Source organism: Mauremys reevesii, linkage group 2 (genome assembly GCF_016161935.1).
Source record: "Mauremys reevesii isolate NIE-2019 linkage group 2, ASM1616193v1, whole genome shotgun sequence".
In the NCBI taxonomy this organism is placed as follows: Eukaryota; Metazoa; Chordata; order Testudines; family Geoemydidae; genus Mauremys; species Mauremys reevesii.
In genome coordinates, this window is record NC_052624.1 from 184,675,714 (window position 1) to 184,698,377 (window position 22,664).

The window sequence follows — 22,664 nt, forward strand, 5'->3', positions numbered from 1 at the left end:
ACGGGGGTGACAAATGGACTAGGTTTCAGGACTCCTGTTATGGACTATTTGGCCACGTTGTTGTAATAAACATAAGCTCCAAGAAGGAGTAGTCATGAGACAAGAAAGCTTATGTAGAGATACTGGGGACTCTGAAGGAAGGTAACTGAGGTTGGTGCATCTGGCCTGGTGTGGCCTGATGCAGGAGAGCACTCCAGATGGGGCTGCCCTATTACAATACCCCTTAGGAAGATACAGTGTGGTCAGGCCTCTGCCTCCTCCCTATCCTTTTGTGGTGGCTAATGTCATTAGCCAGTACCAGACTTTGTATTTGGGTAACATAAGGAGTGAAACAGGGATGGGTCAGGCTCCTGTATTGCCCCCACTTTGTGCATCAGTGTAGGGACACTTAGAATCTGGCCCTTATAAACTTACAGCTCCCCTTAAAGAGGCTTTTCAGCAGAAATTCTGTAGGTTTTCATTATTATGGAGAGGAGGAATCCGTGAAGCCAGGAAATCACCTCCTTTCATCCTATGTCAGAGTATTACACTCTCATTAGGACTTTATCTGAATCCCACCCTCATCTCATCCTTTGCAACAACATTCAATTTAATTGCGGAGACCACCTGATGCAAGCATACATACCTTTCTTTTGCCCACAGACTCCCAAGGAGACACATCACTCCATGAAGTGTTGCAAAAATATTTTTCTCCTGGATCATAACCTTTAAGATTCTAAAAGAGAGGGAAAAATATATTATATACACACACAATTTATTTACAGAACAGTTTATGTATGTAAAACAAGGGAAAAATTCAAATTATTCAAAAATTCAAATAAACCGATAGAAAAAAATCTAGGTTGCCGAAACTCAATATTGTGTATCAGGATGTAAGAAAGCAACTTCAAAGTTCCAAAATATTAGGGTCCAATATTTCAAAATGATCTTACTTGTTCCTTATTAGGTTATTTTTAATTGAACTACCACCTCAAGTTATTTAATATAAACAAAATATTTAAAGAAGAGAATCCTAAGTGTTCAGAATGATCTAGGGGCTACTCTTTATTCCATTTGCTTCTATGCAAGTTCAGGAATCTTTTAAGGCACAAACTCCCTTTTTCCTTTAATCCACATCACTTCAGCATTTGCCTCCATTCCTCTCCTTTTCCATTACCTCATTTCCATCTCCTCAGCTCCAGAAGTCATTTTGCAAAGGGACCCAAGTTTTTTTACTCTTCAGCAAAGCATCTTTATCACTTAATCTGCAAAGACCATGCATTCGGGAACTAGCTTCCTGAAATAAAGCACTATATGTCCTGTGAGAACATGCATTATTGTGTCTGCAAGAAACATAAGTCACCAGCAGGATGAGAGAGTATTGTAGCTGAGATTAAGAACAACCTACCTCATTTAAATGGGTGTTTGGCATTGGTTCCCTTGGAATCCTCCACCCCAAAACTAGTTCACCCCATCCTCTAAGTTTACATTTGTCTTATTCTCTACATCCATAGGTTCAACTCTGTTCCTTTCCCCGCACCCCCCATCTCCATCTTGTATGCCAAGCCGTCTTTTGCAGCTTCTGCTACATGGCAACTATACTTAATATACCATTAGACTTTGGCACAGAGGAAGATATCCACCAATCCCACATGCTGGTTTGACATTCAAAGAGTACCAGAAACTAGTACCAGAATAAGTTTTAGAAATTTGTGCTTTAGCCCATGGTATTAAATATTTACCTTATGAAAGAGCATATTAAAAAAAAAAGGCCATGTTCTGCTTTTCAGAGCATCCACTTCAGACTAGTGTTTTCTGCTTTGACGTTCAGACAGAAATGCCTATGGCCACAGAAAATTACTGTACATACTTCTCCCCTTCTGTGATGTCAAAAGGGCCCATCCTTAAGTTTTTAGTCTGCTTTAATTTCAAGCAGCTGCTACTAAAGAGATGCTTCTAGAGTAAAGATTTTACAGGTGAAGATTTCCAACATGGACAAAGATAAAAAGGGGGCTCAAGTGATCTGTTATACAGGCCTTCAGCTACCCCAATTGCCCTATAAGATAAAGGAAGGCCAAAAGGCAGTTTTAGAATTACACCTCTACCCAGATATAATGCTGTCCTCGGGAGCCAAAAAAATCTTACCGTGTTATAGTGAAACCGCATTATATCCAACTTACTTTGATCCACCGGAGCGCTCAGCTCCCCCCCCGGAGCGCTGCTTTACCACGTTATATCTGAATTCATGTTATATCAGGTCACGTTATATCGGGGTAAAGGTGTATATACTCAAACTCACACCACAGTGAGAGTTTCTGGTGTAAAGATCTATTTTGTTAGCCAGGTTTCAAAAAGGAAAAACTACAACAGAGCATCAAAATAAGAAATCCAGAGATAGTGGAAATAACTCACGAGAACTCAAAAGAGCAATTCCAACCCAGAGATGTCTCCTACAACCTAGAAGAGACAAGCAAAGAACTCTCCCCCTCACTTGGGAAAGCTGCAAAATTTCTCCGGGCAATAAATGGAAAGATTCTAAAACAGCTCCTGCCCCTCCCCACCAATTCCTGTAGAAATTCTAAAGCTGATACTTAAACTTCCTCAACAGCTTCCCACCAAAGCCCACGATCCCTGCAGACAGCATCTTAAGATAAAAGACTTAGCATGAGCAATCCTATAGCGCCCCCCCCCCAAGAGTGTAGTTCATGAGAAATCCTAAGGTCCCCCAGTTTTTTCTCCCAAAAGTTAAATGGATAAGAAAGTGGAAAAGCTTGTCAGACACTTATTGACCTAACATTTTGCTAGCTCAGCACTTATATTTGTGGAATCTACATAGCCTGGTGTAATCAGTTATAAAAGAATCCAAGGAATGTCAAGTTGTCCTTGAATTTGTGCAACTTTTTAACAGTATTTACTTTCTATACTGATGTACCTCATGAATGAAAAACACTCCCTCACTTATAAAAAAACAATTACCAGAAGGGCCTTTGGCTCAAAAATCTAGAATGTTGACTTCTGCTTTACTTTTTAATACTTACTGCAGATCCTAACCTGCTGGAGAAGAGTTAAAATAAGTTGCCAATACATCTAGGAAGTCACACTAGGCGCACTTAACATAGTATTGTTCAGGACAGATTGATTTAAATCAAAGTGATTAAAAGCAGGAAATCATTTAAATCATTGATTTTATTCTTGTTTTGCATTGGTACTTAAATTATTTTCCTAAAGCCAATCTGATTCTCATTGATTGGTAACCACAAAAAAGGTAAGCTGAAACTAAATAAAGCCTTGGTACCAAATTTGGTACTACTTCCTGCTAGCCAGGAGGATGTAGTGCATCTATATACATTTATTTAAGCAATTATTTATCTTAACACACATTTATTCATATTTAACTTTCACATTCATTTATTATGTTAGAAAAATGAATGATGCATTTCTCATTCACTGGATTTTTTTTTTAAAACTTATGATCTGTGGTAAGTTCTATTTGGGTGAAAAAAGTCTTTTAAAATGAATTCCAGCTAATTAAATAAAACTACCTTTAGTATGGATACAGAAGGGGAATAATTATAGCAAAACATGTTTTGCTCTTAGAACTAATCAATGTATTAAGCAAATAAAGTGTTATCTGTAGTTAGTAAATTGAACAGATTGTTTCTGGTCACTATGTCCTTCAAGATTTTAGAACTAGTAGATCTATCCTCTCACACCTAGTTTTTTCATAGATTTGAAGAAGTAAGCCAGCTTCCCTGCTTTCTCTACTCTTAGTTGGTTCCTTAACTTTGGGTGAACTAGCCATTGAAGTGAACAGTTGAATAAAGTGAAAGGAAGAAAATATTCTCTCTGCACCCAACAGAAGAGGCTACTGCTGTCAAAAAGCTGGTTAAGCATTTCTACAAGCTCTGGTTCCATGTGCTTAGCCAGGGACTTCCCCCTGCTTAGTGGTTTCATTTTCTTTAAAGCTTTGGAAGCAAATAGGTAGTTTAATAAAATAATTTAAAATAAAAAAAAAATATTAAATTTAGGTCTTAGCATATATTGTCATCATTTCATGCTGAATTTTAAATAGATTTTTTTGAAGTAATTTAAATTTTAAAAAAAGATTTTCTTGGGGGGAAAAAAAAAATGATGATTTAATCCACCCTGATATGGTTGTGCAGCAGATCCAACCATACATCTGGAAGAGAAGGCCCATGTCAACCTCCCAAAGGAGAGCATAAGCTGTTAGCCAACAAACAGGCCCTTTTAGTCTCCGGTTACAAAGAAAGACCAACCTTCAGACATACCTTGCCTCCAAAGACAAATGCCAATTATTATATCTTACTAGAAACTTCCTTTTTAGGAGGCCTGTTTCATAGTTACCTCAGCATGGAGGCTTAGTTCTATAACATTATAACGCTAATTATTACAATTACTGGATTTTCCTCCCTCCCCAAGAGGAGTGATGTCCAAAATTTCATCTAGATACAGAGAAACTAAGCTACTTCTCACCTATTAAATATCAACACTGGTCAAAATGTTTTAGCGATTGCTAAAAGTCACACTATGCTGCAATGGAAGAATGCTGAACCCAAGAAGTCTAAAAACCATCATCCCAGTTGATGAAGTCTTTCCATACTTAACAGAAACAGGTGTAGCTTATCTAGAAAGCCAAACAACAGTAACTGAACTTGACAAGGGACTTTATATCCAATAACTCAATTTGCTGTGCCCGTTTTCTACCCACACTCACCATATCTCCCCCCCCCCCATGATTACCATGCTTCCTAAAATCCTATTTATGCTTTGAAGAGAGTCTTAGTCATTAATCCTCTCTCAATTTATTCTATAGCACAATCTAAAGTTGACTTTACAATAATTTCCATAGCAAGAAATTGATATCAAACCAAGATTTGGACTTCAAAGGATCCAGGTGTAAGAATTGAGGAATGAGAAATGCTCTGATTAAAATAAAGTATTAGAATAGAGGGAATATGCAAAATACTGGACAAATACACAAAAGTGTTCTCTCTTGTCAAGTTTATTCAAATGCTGAAGTCCCTCAGCCAAGATTTAACTAGAATGAACAAATGTCAACACTGTTCCAGGATTAGTGATGCATAGTGATCCAAAGCACGTTTCTTTTGTGTGCAAGTCTTAAATGACCAATTTCAAATAGTAATCAAACTATTGTAAAAACATAGCAAGATTCTCTACAAAATCATGCTTTAGTCCTCTTCCTCCTATGAGCATGTCACACCTACAGACATCATGTAAGTCCTCAGCTGGTGATGAAGTCAAGTCATAAATATACTGAAAAGCCAATGAAAGATCATATTTAACAACTGGTCAAGTCAAGGCTACAATTTAGTAGTTTATTTAGTTCCTGAAAAGTGATTGCATTTGCAGCTTTTTGATATTAAGTTCTCTATTATGTTGGTGCAGATTCTCTTTGCTTGTTGCATGCAAGTGTTTTCCCCCGAAAATGACAGACAGTCTCTGCTCAACAAAACGATGTCACATTTGTCTTCATAGCCTCAGTGCACTTGATGATGGACTGCTTGAATTTGTGGAGATGCAATACTGAATTGTCACACAGTTTGATTTTTTCCCTCCCCCGAAGTGATCTTGAGTCAAGTTTCTAAAACCCTACAACAGATTACTGTTTCTCTTTGCTTGGTTTATAAATGTTGACAGTTTGTATATCCTTTAGAGATTTCTTCCTGATATGTCAAGGCAGAGCAGTTAGTCCCTTTGTGTTTGCTTACATCTTCATTTATTCACGGTTTGGTTTTTTTTTTTTTTTTTTTTTTAATTAAAGAGTCCCATACAGGAAAGCACTCATGTAGTAAACAAGCAACATTTCCTTAAGTAACCGTGCTTTCCTTTGATGCAATACTACCACTAAAGAGTATGCAGCACCCTCCATTTCATGCCTTTCTAAAAATCAAAATGTTTCAATAACTTATGTTGCAGGAAACTCCCAATTCCAGGCCTATAATAGATTGATTGCCTGAGTCTGGCAAACATCCAAGTAAAGATGCAGTTCTTTATTGACCCACCCACATTATAAATTTCTAAGACAGATGAATAGTATATATACACTAAACTGTGAAAGACTTTTCAAAAATTTAAAATTCAAGTTTCAGCAGTTTGTGTTATGTTACTTCAATTCTTTACCTGCAATAACTCCCTGCAGCTGTCAAGCCCAATATCCACAAGAATGCCCTTCACCTTTTTTCGAGACTTCCTGATATTATCAAGATTTTGAACAGGAATTTGAAACATTTTGCACTTTTCCTGAAAGAGAAAGACAAAAATAATGTGATGGAACATTTGTACATGTACACTTATGCTTTGTAGTGTTATAGCAATAATTTATATCATGGGACTGCTTCCCTCAAAAGTCTACTTTCCAGCATGAAAAGCAAAATGCTTTGAACAAGGAACTGTTCTTTGTTAGTATATGATCTTATGAGATCACTTCCTTATTCTAAAACAAACATGCATGTTCTTATGATAACCCAAGATTTCAAAAAAATTCAAATTCCTCCCACCCTGACTGAAAATTAGCCAAATTCTATTCTTCATTCCTGTTTGGTAGCTATATTGTGATCTTCAGCACAGAAGCCTGAATACCTGAATTATGCTAACTTCTGACTATATTTAGAAAACAACCACCACTTCACCTAGTGGAGATATAACATGCAAGTGAAAATGTGATGCTATTTCTGCCTCCAAGGAAACCGCATCCTTTTTGTGTGTATATGTGTGTATGTGTGTGTGTAGGGGGGTACTTTTTGCCATGTATATGCTTAGATATATTTTAAGTACAGTTGTTAATGAAATCAGGATTTCCTGCAACTGCTACTATCAACCACCACCTAGCTTAAGTGACATGGAACCAGACATTGCAATACAAGAATAATGCAGTTTTCCAACCTGCAAAAACTCCACCACTTCAAAACCACGGTGGACAGCTGAAGCCGTAAATGTAAGCTGAATTTTAAAGATATTTGTAAATAATGATATGGCTATAGTAGTGCTTCTCAGCAGACGTATGTTCAAATTTCTTGCTTGGTAAAATCTGTGTGGATTTCTAACACTGTATAGATTTTTGGGATGACTATATCTCACTATCACCCAATTACCCAAGCCAGGCAAAGGTAAACCTATGGATGAGGAAAAGCTGGCTGAAGTTAAATCCCAGCAAAATAGAGGTTCTACTGTAGGCAGAGGGAATTACTTCTTAGAGAACACCACCACCACCACCACCGCTGCAAGCCCCTTTGTTTGAAGAAACACACCCATTGATCATCAAGACAAGTATGCACTTTAGGACTTCTTCTGTGCTTCCCATTAACTCTGGCCTCTTGTACAGCCGCATCCAGGAGAAACTCTTTCTACCATCTCCAGCTGACCAGAAGACCGCATCCCATCTTCGATGACCTAGCCTTGATAATACACATCTTCATCAACTCCTATTTGAATTCCAACAATGCAACTTATTTGAGCTTCAAAGTATCAGCCCTGAGAAACTGAAACTAGTGCAGAATACAGCAGCATGCCTACTCAGTAACACGTTATGATGGAACAGAGAACTGGGTGATATGCTTACACACACAGTTCTGTGAGGATCCAGAGAAGGTCTCAGTCCTGATTTCCAAAATCAAAGTAGTCTGGGAGCACATCACCCAAAAAAACCCTGCTTCACCTTTCAGAATCTCAAGTGCCCTCAACAGCTCCATTTCTCAAAACAAGAGAGCTGTCTGTCCCTTACCAGAATAAAGCTTACCTCTACAGAAGACAGGATTTTGGGGGGAGTCTGACCCCCAGACTGGAATTCTCTCCCATAGAAACTATGAGCTACCATAAACCCAATCTATATCCCAGTCCAGATGGAAAACACACTTCTTCAAGCTTTAAATTCCTTCCAAACAAATAAGCATCTTAACTTTTGTACACAAAACCACCTGCTATTTTCTTCACCTCATCCTCCATGGAAAGGGAGCCCCATTTGTCAGATGCCAGTCTCCTTGTTTTTTGTTGTTGTTTTTTTTAAACAAACTCTGGAAGGCATTCGGATACCATGGGAATAGATAAATCTTTATTCCAAATTAAGATCAAGTGGAAATTTGGACACTTTAAAGTTCTAGTTTATAACCAATGCTACTATTGTATCAAATTATATGCACCAGACTCCATGGTCTACTATAGAAGAACACAGTTGATAAGATGCCACTATGATCAATTAAGCCACGAGGAGATACAGGTTCCAAGTCCACTGGAAATATTTCTTCCACCATTTGGGTGATCTTCCTTCTCATTCAGAAGCATCAATGTATCAATTAGATGAAGAGAGATTTTCCATAAGAAGCAAGCTATCTACCAAGATAGAACCATCAGTTTACTAAGACAGCACTAATAACTCATGTCCATACTTTTCAGTCCTGTTTTAACAAATCAAATGTCTTCTAAAACCAAAGTTCAGGATTCTTAATCCAGATAAAACAATATTCTTGAACATAGCTGGGTTTATATATTCCAACTTTCAAGATGCAGTTCTTCAATCCAAGAAATGTACATTCCACAAGTACTAAATATGCCACTGGTCTTAATACAATGCTTGGAAGCAAGATTTCAAATTATCAATCTACACTTCGATAATCCATTTAAAATATACAACACATTTTCTTCTATCGTAAGTCAGGAATTCCAACTTTCTGAGCTTGTTTTTCCAAGTCCTCAGTTTCATTTTCTCAATTCACAATAGTCAGTATTTCACAGCTAGAATAGTGTATTATCCATCCATTTTTATTTCCATGTCATTAGTTGTTTTGGTTTTTTAGCCTTCAATCTTTAACCAAAACATTCTATTTGTTGCATCCCAAACTACTGCCAATCTTTTGCTAGCAGCCACCACTTTCTTGCCAACCAAAGCCAACACTAGTCCAACAAAGCAAATTCAGTAAGATACACTGTATGAAAATGACAGTTTGTCTTACCATTTTGGCTACTGGATGTTTGGCAGCAGAGTGACAAAAACTATTACCAAAGATTATTTTAGTTACTTCTGGATGTAAACAGCTCCAAAAATTCATAATTCACATAAGTTTCCAAAAGTATTCCATTATTAAGTGCAAAATCCAAACAAATCATTATCTTATTTAATAAGAGATTACAGTACTTGCTATCTTTATTGCTGATCTTGCAGTTCTGACACATGAATTGTCCTTAGATCATTCACATAGCCCTTAGTGGTATTTTGTCCATTAACTTTTTTCCTTTAAATATCATAAGACTAGAGTAATGTTTCCATAACAGTATTGTATTGGACCTAAAGTACAGCATGAGGTTTTCTCCACTCTTTTATAGCGTATGAACAGTAATATTCTCCATATTAAATCATGCAAACATGATCTGCTTTTCAACCAAGAGAAGACCACCAAGACTGTAGACTCTTCCTACCAGTACAATGTTTACTATTGAAACATTGTTCCAAGCAACATAGTTCAAATAGTATATTATGAATCAGAGAAACACTTAACCAAAATTAGTATGCTTGAAGACCATTTCTGTGCATCCAAAAAAATTAGCTGAAAATTAACAATTTCACCCCTTGAAAGAGAAAGGTGACCTGAGAATGAAAAACAAATTGCACTTTTGATTTATGATCTACAGAGAAAGGCTGAATGGTTTAGGCAATTTTTTCCCTCCGCTTGATATTTACATTGGAAATTCGGGTTCTGACTAGCCTATAAGGTATACAGAACTAAGAGCTGAGCAATTGAGGAAAGAATTTTTAGTCAGACAGTTAAAGGAGGTATGGGGATTTTTTTGTTTGTTAAAAGGATTCCCCACCCATTTAAAATTTTCAACAACTAACATATTGGAAAAGAAAGTATTTTTCAATATCTCAACCCTTCAATTAATATGTGAGCTAACAATATTCATCTTCAGACTCTCCACCAAAATCAGGACAGACAAGAATTGATATTCCTCTTATTTCTAAAGGTAAGACAGAAGAAGGGAAAAATAGCAACAGCAAAAAAGGGCATATGCACAACTGTACAAAAAAAGTCTTATTGCAGGTCACCTTTAAAGTGTGCATGAGCTGTTGGAGATATAGATGTGGCAAGTTCCATTCCAATTTATATAGACTAATATAAAGACACTCAAATAAGATAGAGCACACCTACTGTACAGATGACAATTGCAAAAGAAAATGCTATTTTGTATAACCTCCCCTCTTTCCCCCCTTCACATTTAAAGCAAAAAAGCAGATAATCAAAAACTATAACGGAAGTTTGCAAAGTCTGATTTCTTCAATTAACTATATTTTCTAAAAGTGAACTAGCAGACTTTTGGAAAAATAAAAAAATTGGAGGGGGGGGAGGTTCAGTCATTCTTTATAGAACCTGAAAGAATATATGTCAACTCTACAGAGTTTAACACACACACTTGAATTCTAAGAAAGATATCTGAGGAAGGACTCATTCTCTTTACATGTGAGGACTTCAGATCAAGATTTTGCATTTACCCTGAAACTGCTATCACAACGTCAAACAATCACGTTTGTTGTACTCAACTGTCACAAGGAAAATGCAGAACTTTGCATTTTGGTCCTAATTTGTAAATAAAGGAAAGATTTTTCCAATATCTTGCTTTAGAATGCAAGTGTACTTGTAATTGTCAGTTGATTTTATATATTTTCACTGTATTAGGCACTTTTTTAAAATTACACAAGATTCAGTTCACATTTGCGCTTCAATTTTATCCAGTTGCATTTTTTCAGCTGAAGGAAAAAGAAAGTAAGCATTAACTTGGTACTTAGGCAATACATAAAAATATTTAAAAGGAGCTAAAATAAGTTAACTTGTAATTTTACAAGCAGACCCCTCAAATGAGCAAAACAGTTTTCCTTAGCTAAGGAAAACAGCAAACAATTTCAATACTAACAGCCGTTTTATTGGAAACTAGTCTTAAGTTAAGACAGTTTATACTATATTCTCAAGCAGTAAGTGATGAACGTTTTATTGGACTACACATCAGTCTAAGAAATTGATTAATTGGAAATTGTTCCTTTAGTTCTGAAGCATGGAGAGGAAATCAAATTAAAAATTTCCTGCAAAACTGCTATTTAAAATTATAGCTGTGTGATTCTAGAGTGTATATTCCCTTAGGGTTACTCTCTGTATGATAAACTAAAGAGAACAACACGAGTTTCATTACACTAACTTTGGTTTCCTGCCATATTCTAAACACGGAAGTCTCTCCCTAGCTCAAAATGCAGCTCTCCAGATAAGAGAGGAGGAGGAAGAGACTTTTAAAAACAAACTTTTAGGGCTTCTCTACACAAGGAACTTGACTAGTATTGCTATAATGGATAACTATTCCAGAATAACTTGCCTTATCGACACTCCATTGAGTGTCCATATGGGGAGTTATTCTAGAATATCTTCAGTGTGATAGTTATTCCACTATAGCCGTGTTAGTCAAGTTCCCTGTGTAGAGAAGCCCCAAAGATAGGCATATCTAGTAAAATAAATATTCATCTATCAATTTCCCACATAGATAGGCCCTATGACAACCCTGATTTATTTACACATTAGCTACCACTCATTTTCACATTACAAAACTATGTCATTAGAATGTACCTGAAACCACCAAGCTTACAGATGGGCTCTGCCTACTCCCTTCCACTATTCTTAGAACTGTCCTGAACAAAAGTACAGGTTAGGGTTGGGGAAGTACATTTGCATGGCCTATACTCCCTCAGTGTTCTGGTTAAAGAGGAGATTTGGTTTTGGAATGAGGATGTTGTCCTTCCCATCTGTGTTACCTGAAGTCTGACGGCCAGAGGACTTCACAGTCATTATGGAATGTGCACAAGAGGCAGTACACTCTGAACAAGGCAGCCAACTAACTCAATCCTTTCATCTTTCCTTTAACCTCTCTTCCTTCTCTGGATGATGTGGGTTTTAACTACTGTGAGTTTAAAACAAAAACAAACACAGATCAGGCGACAAGTGTATGTTGAGGCTCAACCCTGCCACTGCCTGCAGGAGTGTTTTTCAGTACTGCACACTCCCTGGGTTTAGAAGTACTGTGTATCCCTTCTATTACCTTGTTACAGTTATCCACCTCATGCACTTTTCTATACTACACCATGGCAGGAAAGCAGGGGAGGAGGGACAGGCAGGACAGAAGCAGGAAGAAGAGCTCTAACTCCATGCAGGGTAGGGTACCTAGGAAGCACCCTCCGCCTCACCTTCCAGAACTTTCTAGACAAGCAGATCTACTGCACATGCTCACACGTGCTCAGGATCAACATTCAAACACATTAACATTCCAGGCATGCTCACTGTCCTCATTTACCCCAGAGTTACAACCTCCTGACCTTTCTCCTACTTTGGTTATCTACCTCAGCTGACCTCTTCCCTACTTTTGTACTACACATGCTCAGAAATAGCATGTGCCCTGCAGCTTCCAATGATGATGTGACTCTTGCTTATTCAAAATGGAGGTCAAGAATGCACAATGGAATCTAGGGAATTTCTCTGGAATTAAGTCCATGCGGGGTATCCAGGAAGCACCCTCCACCCACCTCCCAGTGGGTACCAGATACTCAGCATGTGGCGGATGTATCCCACTCTGCAAGTCCCAAGAAGTTTAAACCTTTTGTGCCCCCAGGGGAGCTGGGGCCAGTGCAGACACCCCCCAACCCCCACTGCCCAACCCCAGCCCTGGAGCGAAGAGTGGTGGGTTTGTGCGGGGGGATCCTCCTCACTGTGCTGAGTATGGGGCTGGGGGTGACGAGTAAATGGAGCAGGTACAATGCACGCTGGGGCAGGATGCTCTGGGCTGGGGCAGTGTATATACATAGAGACACTCGGGGCGCCCTAGGTTGCCTGGGCCGAGCCGCCTCCTGGGCGCCTGGCGCTCCCAGCCGGGAGGCATGGCCAGCCCGTGCCCGGCGCGCCTAGCGGAGCACGCCCAGCCTGCCCGAGGATACAGCCGCTGCGCCGCGCGGTCCGTGTCGGGCGCTCGGACTAGCCCTGCCGCGCTGGGGCGGGCGCTCCCTGTACCTACCCGGCCAGGCTGTAGGGGGAGCTCGCCCGCTCCTCGCCGCCGCCGCCTCCGCCTCCGCCTCCCAGGTGCGTGGATCCGCGCGGCAGCCTCCGCCTCCCGCTCCTCACAAAGCCAGCCCCGCAGCCGCGCTGCGCCGCCTGCCTGCCCGCCCGCCCGCCGGCTCCTCCTCCCGGCCCCGGGGCCGCCCGCTGCGCCCCGCTCTCAGTCACAGAACGGCGGCGGCGGCAGCATCGCCAGCTCCTGGCCCGCCTCAGCCCCTGCGCGGAGCCCCCAGGGCCCCGCTCCCATCCATCCGCCTCCGCTGGCTCCTTATCCAGCCCAAACCAGAAAGAGAAAATGGCGCTCGATTTATCCCAGGAAGTGACGTTTTACTCATTTGCATACCAGTCAGCAGACCAATAGGAAGAGGGTTTGTCCAAGGCTCCTATTGGCTCCCTCCATCAGCTCCCTAGGGAGAGGCTAGGTACTAAAGGTGCAAGATGTTGGGGGGGCTGAACCCCACATGGATCCCCCTGACTCACCTGTTACCTCCCTTATCTTCCCCTCCTGTTCTGGTCCTTCTGGGTGGGCACAAGGGGTGGCTATCACTAGGTTTTGAGATAATCATGTGACGTCATCCGGAAGAGGGAGGGGTCTGATTTCACTCCCATCAATAACACCACGTGGTCACCCAGCTACCCTGACTTTATTTGCATGGGATGTTGGGTAAAGCCTCATTTGCATCTGCAGGATTATCAACTGCCCACCCACATCCAGCAGCCAATAGGATTATGACATGTCAAGTGACACTGTTTCCCATTGGAGGAGAAAACTAGTGGTCCAAGCTCTTTAAGCAGAAACTGTTTCCACACATGGCTTACACTCTGCCTGCACTAGTAACCAGTAACCCAAAAATATGGTTCCCCAGTACAACTTGTTGTGCAAATACTATGTAACTAATTCATAGTGTGATAGCTCCTCCCAAAAAAAGAATGCATGGATAAAGTTGATTGGCTGAGTCCACTTCAGGATAAAAAGTCTGCAGCAAATTAAAAGGAAAGTTCACAAGAGGCTATTCTAAACTAATGAGAGACATTAAGAAATGTGAGGAAAATTCAATGTGATGGAGACATCAAACTATGTAGTAATACAGTGATTAGAGGTGAATGGCAGCACAGAGGAGGATCTATTATTGTGTAGATCAATTGGCCAGGAAGCTGATTTTCAGCATTCTTACTCTTTGATGGTTTGTATGCTTAACAATTTTACCCAAATAGGTGATTTTCCCTGCCCATGTCCACATATGCTCTTGAATCAGCTATGGTCTTCCCTCAAGTCTATGATCAAGCTTGTTTTTTTGAAGAATATGTGACCTATCAGAAAAATATATCTTCTTCATAGATATCTCTTTTGAGGTAGAGATATACAGTATCTATTTGTAAGATACAGACATACATTTATGAAGACACTATTATAGTTCCTGCTATTACAAGAGATTTTTTTTAAATGAAGTTGAAACATAGAACTTACATCACCATCAACAGTACAGATGTCACCTATATTGCTGACATTGGAAATGACTTCCAGAGGTTTGAAGGGAATCTTAGCGAAGACCTAGATACTCTGCCTACTGACTTTTAGCAATGGAGACTAAGGGCTTGTCTACGCTATCTCTGAAGATGATGTAAATTATGTCGCTCAGGGGAGTGAAAAAACCATCCTCCTGAGCAACATAACTTATCGACTTAATGTGGTGTCTACACCACACATGTTGGCTGGAGATGCTCTACCGCCGACATAGCTTCTGCCTCTTGTTGAGGTGGACTAATTACATCGACAGGAGAACGTGTTCCCATCAATGTAGTGCGTCTTCAGCACATGCGCTAAATTGACACCGCTGCATCAATCACAGCGGCGCTGATTTAGCACGGTAGTGAAGACAAGCCATAAGTCTCAGTGATACCAAGAAAATGGCAACTACTTTCTGTCAAAACAATTGTTTTGCCAATCAATCTATTTTGACCTATGCCCAAGGTCAGCTATTCCCTCCAGTTGTCACATATTTGGGAGTATAACTCGATCTAGCCTGACATACCAGCCCCACCTGAAACACCTGATAAATAAAGATCTCTGCCTGTAATGCCTTGATACGAAAACTATCGGGAACCTCCTGGGGAGCAGACCCTTCATTCCTTCATACATCTATCTTGGCCCTCATGTTTGCTCCAGCTGAATACTGCTCTGAGGCTAGGGGTGCAGCCATCACACTCAGCTTGTCCACAGGGAGCTAAACTCAGCCATTTGTATTATTAGTGGGTAACAGAAGAATACACTAACCTCCAGTCTGTATGTGCTAGCGCAGATAGCTCTGCCAGACCTTCAATGAGATGTCATTACTGTTAAAGTTGCTTGGAGGGCTGTAACAGATGGAACTAGCTGATTATATCTCCAGCTAACAGATGCCACATTCTCAGATAGGAAACAACACACAGTACCAACTCTAAGGTCTGTTGATATTTGAGGGAGGAATCCCACTCCTGTGGACCACGTGTGATAGCATGGCTGTCTCTTGACACCCCTTTGCTATGGTAGCTCACGCACTTTTAGATGCATGCAGGGTGATCAGTACTGCCAGCAGCTGAAAACTATGTCTGTACAGAGAGGAAGCTTCCATGGAAAAGAGAGTAACACACCAAGTAAACTGAAGAGTCTTCACTGCATCTGCCTCCTTTTTCATTTGATTGTAGATCCTGGACCAGGCTCAATAGGCCACCCTCTATTTCATCAAGAGTTGCTGCAACTATGTTCTTGCTTGGCTTGGTTTCCTCCCCACATTGTGATCATGGAACACTGTTGCAAACAATAATTCATGTGGAATAAGAGTGCACAAGACAACTCCCACCTTTTCATGCTCTCTGTATGTGTATACATATCTCCTCACTATATGTTCCAGTCTATGCATCCGAAGAAGTGGGCTGTGGCCCACGAAAGCTTATGCTAAAATAAATTTGTTAGTCTCTAAGGTGCCACAAGTACTTCTGTTCTTTTTGCAGATACAGGCTAACACGGCTGCTACTCTGAAAGCTGGAGGACCGTTTACAATGACTAGCCTCTCCACATACGGAGGACATCCTCTGGTTATGGAACTTGGACATCGCGCTCTGATATCTACACACAAGAGAAGACATCAATGTGCAAATAGATAATAGCAAACAAAGGTAAGAAATACTCAAAGAAAAGACTATAAATATGATATTATTCTATTAGAAATAACAACACTTTGACTCGCTGTGTATCACTTTCATCTTCAACTGCTTTACAAATGAATTCATATAATTAGGGTGTTTTTTTTTAAATATACCCAGATGGAAGAAATTATGGCCCCATTTAAGTCAACTGGAGTTCTGCCATTGATTTCAATGGGGCTGGACTTTCACTCAGTGCAGCTATAGACAGACCATATACAAATCTGTCGGTTGAGCAAGTCCTATAAAAAGTTGTCAAAGTCTAACAGGAGTAGACAATGTATTCATGTTAAAAAGTAAATACTAATAAAATATTCAGTTATTTACCAAAATTGTTATCAGTCACTTTTATTTAAAAAAAAAAAAAGTAAAGGAAATTTATGATCTTCATATTCAATGTTCCAGTAAGTACACTATCACTTTATTAGTTTGAAAACTTATTGCTATAACATTTTTAGACTAATAATTTCTACTACATTGCAATTTTGGTTGATCATCTATTATGTATATATTTGATAATGGTGTAGAAACAAAAAGAGGTCAACAACCATTTAGGTGTAAATGAAACAAGCTAACAACAAAAGGAAAATGTATCATACTTGATAAAGTTATACCATATTCTGCATAAGAAAGTCTGTTATTGCCAATACCAGAAAAGATGAAATTTTGTAACTGATTTACATTATATATTTATAATCAAACCACTGACTATAGTCTAATATTTCATAAAAGTCAACAGTAAAACATTGTAGCTGCTTAGAAGCACAAACTTTTCCAAAAGCACAATGGCCAATAAATCCCACATATCTCAAATTCATACATTTTGTTGTAACAAGGCATAATAGAACAAATAGTACCTGGTTTTCCAAATAATTGTTGTGTTAAATTATAAAATGAATTAGAAAAATTACCCTAGTTGTCTTCTAAATTCACCTTTAGGCATTATAATTGAATTGCTGAGTTTGTCTAACCTTCAGACAATATTTTATAGTTATTGCACTCAAAAATTGGACTATTTACAAAGAATCTAATTAAAATTATCTATAAAATAGCTAGTTGGTACATCCTTATAGTGTGTTTGTCTTTTCATGTGGAATCCTGCAGTGTTCTGAGCACCCTCAACTCCCATTTAAAATAGTGGGAGTTAGCACTCATTACCTTTCAGGAAGTGCTTAGCTTAGCACCCTGTAGAATCAGCACTAAGGCTTGGATTCTGTAAAGATTGTAAGCATGTGCTTAACTTCATGCACTTTGAGTAGTCCCATTGACATTTAGCACATGCTTAAGACTTTGCAGAATTGTGGCATAAATCTATGTGTCTTCTCCTCTGCCCCAGCCCTAAAATTAATTTGACTTTAAAAAATAGAATGGCAATTAAATAATGAGAATGACAAGGAAGAGTAAAAGTGGAGGATAGGAAGAAGGGAGAAGTTATTTAGTTATGAAGTCATTTTCCCACAAATCACCAGTGATGTCACAATTACCCTTCTCAGAAGTAAACTGCTTTTAGGACAGCAGCAGAAGAGGGAGTAAGGGGAAAAGTTGCAGACAGATGAAGAAGAGAAGAGGAAAAGGGGAGGAAGGCTCCAACTTCATCAACTATGGATTTTTCATAGATACAAACTACTGTTTTGATCACCTGAATGAAATGGGAGTAAGACCATTTTTCTTTGCTAATGAAGGACCATTTACTTTTATAATAACTGATGGTAACAACAAACAGGTTTATTTTACATCAATTTGGAGGCATCCTAAAGCTTTTATGATTATGAGCCAGATTCAGCCCCAGTTCTGTCCCTTTTGTTCTACTTGAGCAGTGCAACGGGAACATAATTTGGCCACAATCGTCTAGCATAGAAGTCTCTCAGTAGAGAGAAATTGTCAGTTGGTGTAAAGCCAGCAGAACCATTCTTACACATACTTCCCCAGTCTTGGCATAGGATGTGTGTTGGAGAAGGAAGAAGCATGTTGGGGTAGAGTGAAGCTCCACTCTTCTATAGGAATTCCCAGGTAGTATGTGCTCTCTTATGGATGATAAACAGCTGTTATAATAATACAGCAGTACTCAGTTCCTGACATCTGGATTTGTGATTCTTGCAGAGTTAACAAAACAACAGATTGCTGGCAGTTTTTTGAGACTAGCTAGGATGTCAGTTATATTTTCTCCTTCTCTCTTGTTTACTAAGTGAAACTGACACCTCTCTGCTAGGAACTGTATTTTAGAAGCCAAATTTACCCCAAATACATCAAGTAGTCATAATTTATATCACTGAGGCCATGAGTGAAACATAAGTCTTTCAGGACTTCAAATTTCTCTTTTCAGCTTCCAACTATGGCTGGGAAAATCTATCTTTTTAAAAAACAAAATATTTTCAAAGTTGTTGGCATAAAAATACTGCTGCAGCCTTTGCAAACAGCATTCAAAATCCTCACCTTTTTTTATCCAATTGGAAAGTGTCCATTTTTCCATACATGCCATTTTTATCTTTCTTTTTCTTCCGTTTAAACCTGAGAGCTCTTCGTCATTGCTGCTGCACAGGCCACCTTGCTGTTTCAAATTGGACCCCATCAAAGAAATCCACTGGGATTGTCTTGTAGTGGGTCCCAAAATCCAATAACCCAAATATGATTTAAATAATCTATAACGAGCTTAACTGAGTCAGAGCAACAGCAACAAGAAAAATAAGTTAACACCAAAAATTAGTCAAGTTAGCAAAGTGGGAGGGGATCTTCTTCACAAGCTACATCCAGCCCCACGTCACTCCTGAGTTCACTCTCCAACCCAGCTCCACCCACAACTGCTTCCAACTGCCAGTTGTTTAGAACAATGCCAGCCCATAGTGTTCCAGACTTAAAGGTGCTTTAACCACACAAATCTTAAAGTACCACACAACCCACAGAGAACGGTAGCATACTTAAAAAAAAAATAATTGGCCACATCTTCAGCTAATATAAATCATTGTAGCTCTATTCAGTAGAACTAAATCAACTTGCACCAGGAGAAGTTCTGGCCCATTGTTATATTATTTAATTACACAGTAAGAAGTTCAATATATGTATAAAGTTAAAGGCGTGTAATTAAATATTACAAAAATTGCACAAGCCAGTATTGAACATTTTAATATATAAAGAATTTTTTTCACTCTTAGCAATAATTGTAACTTATGTAATCAATCTATTAACATTTTGTGTCTTTTTTTAAGTTTATTTTGCCTAATTACCAAAGATATTTGATCTTCAGAAAGAGTTTGTGCTCTAACCCAGCCAGACACTGGATCTCTATTGAGCAAGAATATTGAGACAGTATAAACGTTGCTAGGCTATCATGGATTAATAAAAAGTCATGCCCTCCAGAAATTTGACACATCCATTAGTAAAGGCTACACGGGGTTTGAGATAAAACTAGAGATAAGTTCTGTTCTCTTCCCTCATCAATGAGACCCAGAGCAAATAAGCCAGATCTTAACCCAAATCATGAACCATAGAGCATCAAAGACTGGGAAAGCCATGGAATACACATGGTTGGCCAGTTATTCTGTCAATAAACTTTTCTAACTGATTTAGAGATCAAAACTATCTTTAACTGGCCCAGTCTTCCCTGGTACCAGTACTTTCAAGGCAGGTTATATGTTTTTCAATTTCTAGTAAAACCTGTTTTATACAGAAAGCTAACTTTAATAGAAGCAGTGAGTGGTAAATTAGAAGACAAAAAAGTGTACCTAATTTCTGTCAATCTTTGCAGACAGCTTTTCTAACAAAAAAATGTCCATATGTGGCACATTGGGGAAAGGATGTGGATAGACAAATTAACACCAGAATTATGGGTTTGATCTGGAAAAGAAGACCAGCAACCTCAGTCTGTAGCACAGTAAAATTAAATTTCTTTAAGATACTGTTTCAATGGTACCTCACACCAGTCAGGTTAAAAATCTATCTATAGACTGAATGGGTATAAATGTTGGAGAAATTGTGGTGAAAAATGAGATTTTATGAATATATAGTGGACATGTCCAGTCATTAGAGAATATTGGGATGCAACCTGTAACCAAATATCACAAATTGTTGGATATTTATTACCAAATGATCCTTTGGTAACCCTTCTGGGGCTTCCTAGTGGAAATGGTCACACAAAAGGAAACGAAGAATTAAACTCTCTCCTGCTATGACATTGAGGAATAAATATGGAGGTTATTGTGGAAAAATTAACACATGAATTACATATGCAATAATATAAACAGAGGACTGTGATAAATGAAGTGGGGGGGTAGCTACCTTTTATGGACACCCACCTAACCAGTAGCTATAAAATCCCTCTTAGTTGCTGTTCTCTAATTGCTCTACCCGTAAAGGGTTAAAAAGTCTCTCTGCTATTCATAGGTAAAAGAAAGTGAGTGGGAACCTGGCCAAAAGAGCCAATGGGAAGGCTAGAACTTTTTAAAATTGAAAAAAACCCTCCCCTTTTGTCTGTTTGTGGTAGTTCTCCCAGAAAGAGGTGGAGAGGGCAGCAGCTGTGCTGTAAGAAGCTTGGACCAGGCATGAAAAAATCATCAGTATCATACCTAGAAACTACTCATTTTCAACCCCAGATATGTAAGTAGATCAGGAAATGTCTAGGAAGACCCGATTAGGTTTATCCCTTTTATTTCGTTATGGCTTGTGGATTCCTCCGTGCTAACCCCAGGTGCTTTTGTTTTGCTTGTGACCTTTAAGATGGACCTCAAGAAAGCTATTCTTGGTGCTTAATCTTTGTAGTTGCTCTTTTAAAATCTAGCAATAACCTGAGTTCCCAGATGTATTTTCTTTCTTTTTTTTTTTATTAATAAAATTTACCTTTTTTAAGAACAGAATTGGATTTTTGTGTCTTAAGAGGTTTGTGCACATGTTGTTTAATTAGCTGGTGGCAACAGCTGATACCCCCCCCCTTTTTTTTTCTTTCTCAGCTTTTCCCTGGGAGGGGAGGGTAAAAGGGCTTGAGGGTACCCCACAGGAAGGAATTTCCAAGTGCGCCTTCCTGGGCTCTCAACGGAGTTCTGCACTTGGGTGGTGGCAGCATCTACCAATCCAAGGTCAGAGAAAAGCTGTAACCTTGGGAGTTTAATACAAGCCTGGAGTGGCCAGTATTAATTTTTAAAATCCTTGTGGGCCTCCACCTTCTGCACTTGAAGTGCCCAACCACTGAGGAATGGTTCAAAAAATATGGAGGTTATTGTGGAAAAATTAACACACAAATTACGTATCCAACAACATAGACAGATGACAGAGATACACTTTGATATTTGGTTACCTTTTATTCAGAACTCAGACAAAGTACATTCACCTGCAAAGAAACCAGCATACCTGGCCAATTTTGTTTTTGTTTTTTACTATTACCATTTAATAGATACTTGGTTTATTAAATATGTGTACATAGAGATTTCACTCAGTTTAATAAAATCACTAGAAATGACATAGGTATTATAATGATGTTCACTGTATAGTATGTTAACACCCTGTTAAATGATGACTATATTCCTGTATTATGTCTCTTGAAACAAAAGCTAACTGTTGTAATGATTGTTTTATTTTTGATATTTAAATGGCAAGGATTTGTAAACTTGTTAAAACTTGCTAAATATACGGTTAAATAAAGAGAAGAAAAGAGTTTGCCCTTTGTAAGCCAATTTCTCTTCTGACTTGTTCTTGATAGACTGAAGTAAGTTCTTTGGAGCTTTGGGATAGCAAAGAGTTTCTCAAACTTCATTGCACCGCGACCCCCTTCTGACAACAGAAATTACTACATGACCCCAGGAGGCGGGACTGAGCTCGCTCAAGCCTCGCTGCCCCAAGTGGGGGAGACAAAGCCAAAGCCCGAGCCCCACCTCCCCAGGCATTTGGGCTCGGGCTTCAGCTTTGGCCCTGGGCAAAGGGGCTCAGGCTTTGGCCCCAGACCCCAGCAAGTCTAAGCCAGCCCTGGCTACCCCATTAAAACGGGGTCACAACTCTCTTTGGGGTCTCGACCCACTGTTTGAGAACCACTGGAATAGTATATATGCGTAAAAATCCAATTGTTTAATGCAGTGGCTCTCAACCTTTCCAGACTACTGTACCCCTTTCAGGAGTCTGATTTGTCTGGGGTACCCCCAAGTTTCACCTCACTTAAAAATTTCTTGCTTAACAAAATCAGACATAAAAATACAGAAGTGTCACAGCACACTATTGCTGAAAAATTGCTTCCTTTCTATCATATAATTGTAAAATAAATCAACTGGAATATAAATATTGTATTTACATTTCAGTCTATAGTATATAGAGCAAGTCATTGTCTGTATGACATTTTAGTTTGTACTAACTTTACTGGTGCTTTTTATGTAGCCTGTGGTAAAACTAGGCAAATATCTAGATGAGTTG

The 22,664-nt window shown here is 39.1% G+C and overlaps 1 protein-coding gene across 8 annotated transcripts in view; it reads right to left on the minus strand.

Annotated features, from left to right (window-relative positions):
- The window catches only part of ADNP2 (ADNP homeobox 2), a 36,568-nt gene extending 17,632 nt beyond the window's left edge, over nucleotides 1-18,936 (minus strand). The window contains exons 1-5 of one of the 8 annotated variants that reach the window (XM_039521805.1): nucleotides 18,711-18,936; nucleotides 15,370-15,449; nucleotides 11,804-11,949; nucleotides 6,142-6,261; nucleotides 626-715 (exon numbers count right to left, since the gene is read on the minus strand). In XM_039521805.1, coding sequence (XP_039377739.1) covers nucleotides 626-715; nucleotides 6,142-6,249 — 198 coding nt within the window. In that variant the 5' untranslated portion in view covers nucleotides 6,250-6,261; nucleotides 11,804-11,949; nucleotides 15,370-15,449; nucleotides 18,711-18,936. Of the gene's footprint in view, nucleotides 1-625; nucleotides 716-6,141; nucleotides 6,262-7,268; nucleotides 7,416-11,803; nucleotides 11,950-13,053; nucleotides 13,383-13,437; nucleotides 13,546-15,369; nucleotides 16,002-18,710 lie in introns of those variants that run through there. The other 7 variants (XM_039521807.1, XM_039521804.1, XM_039521806.1 and 4 more) reach the window with 7 other exon arrangements.
- Nucleotides 18,937-22,664: the final 3,728 nt, after the last annotated feature.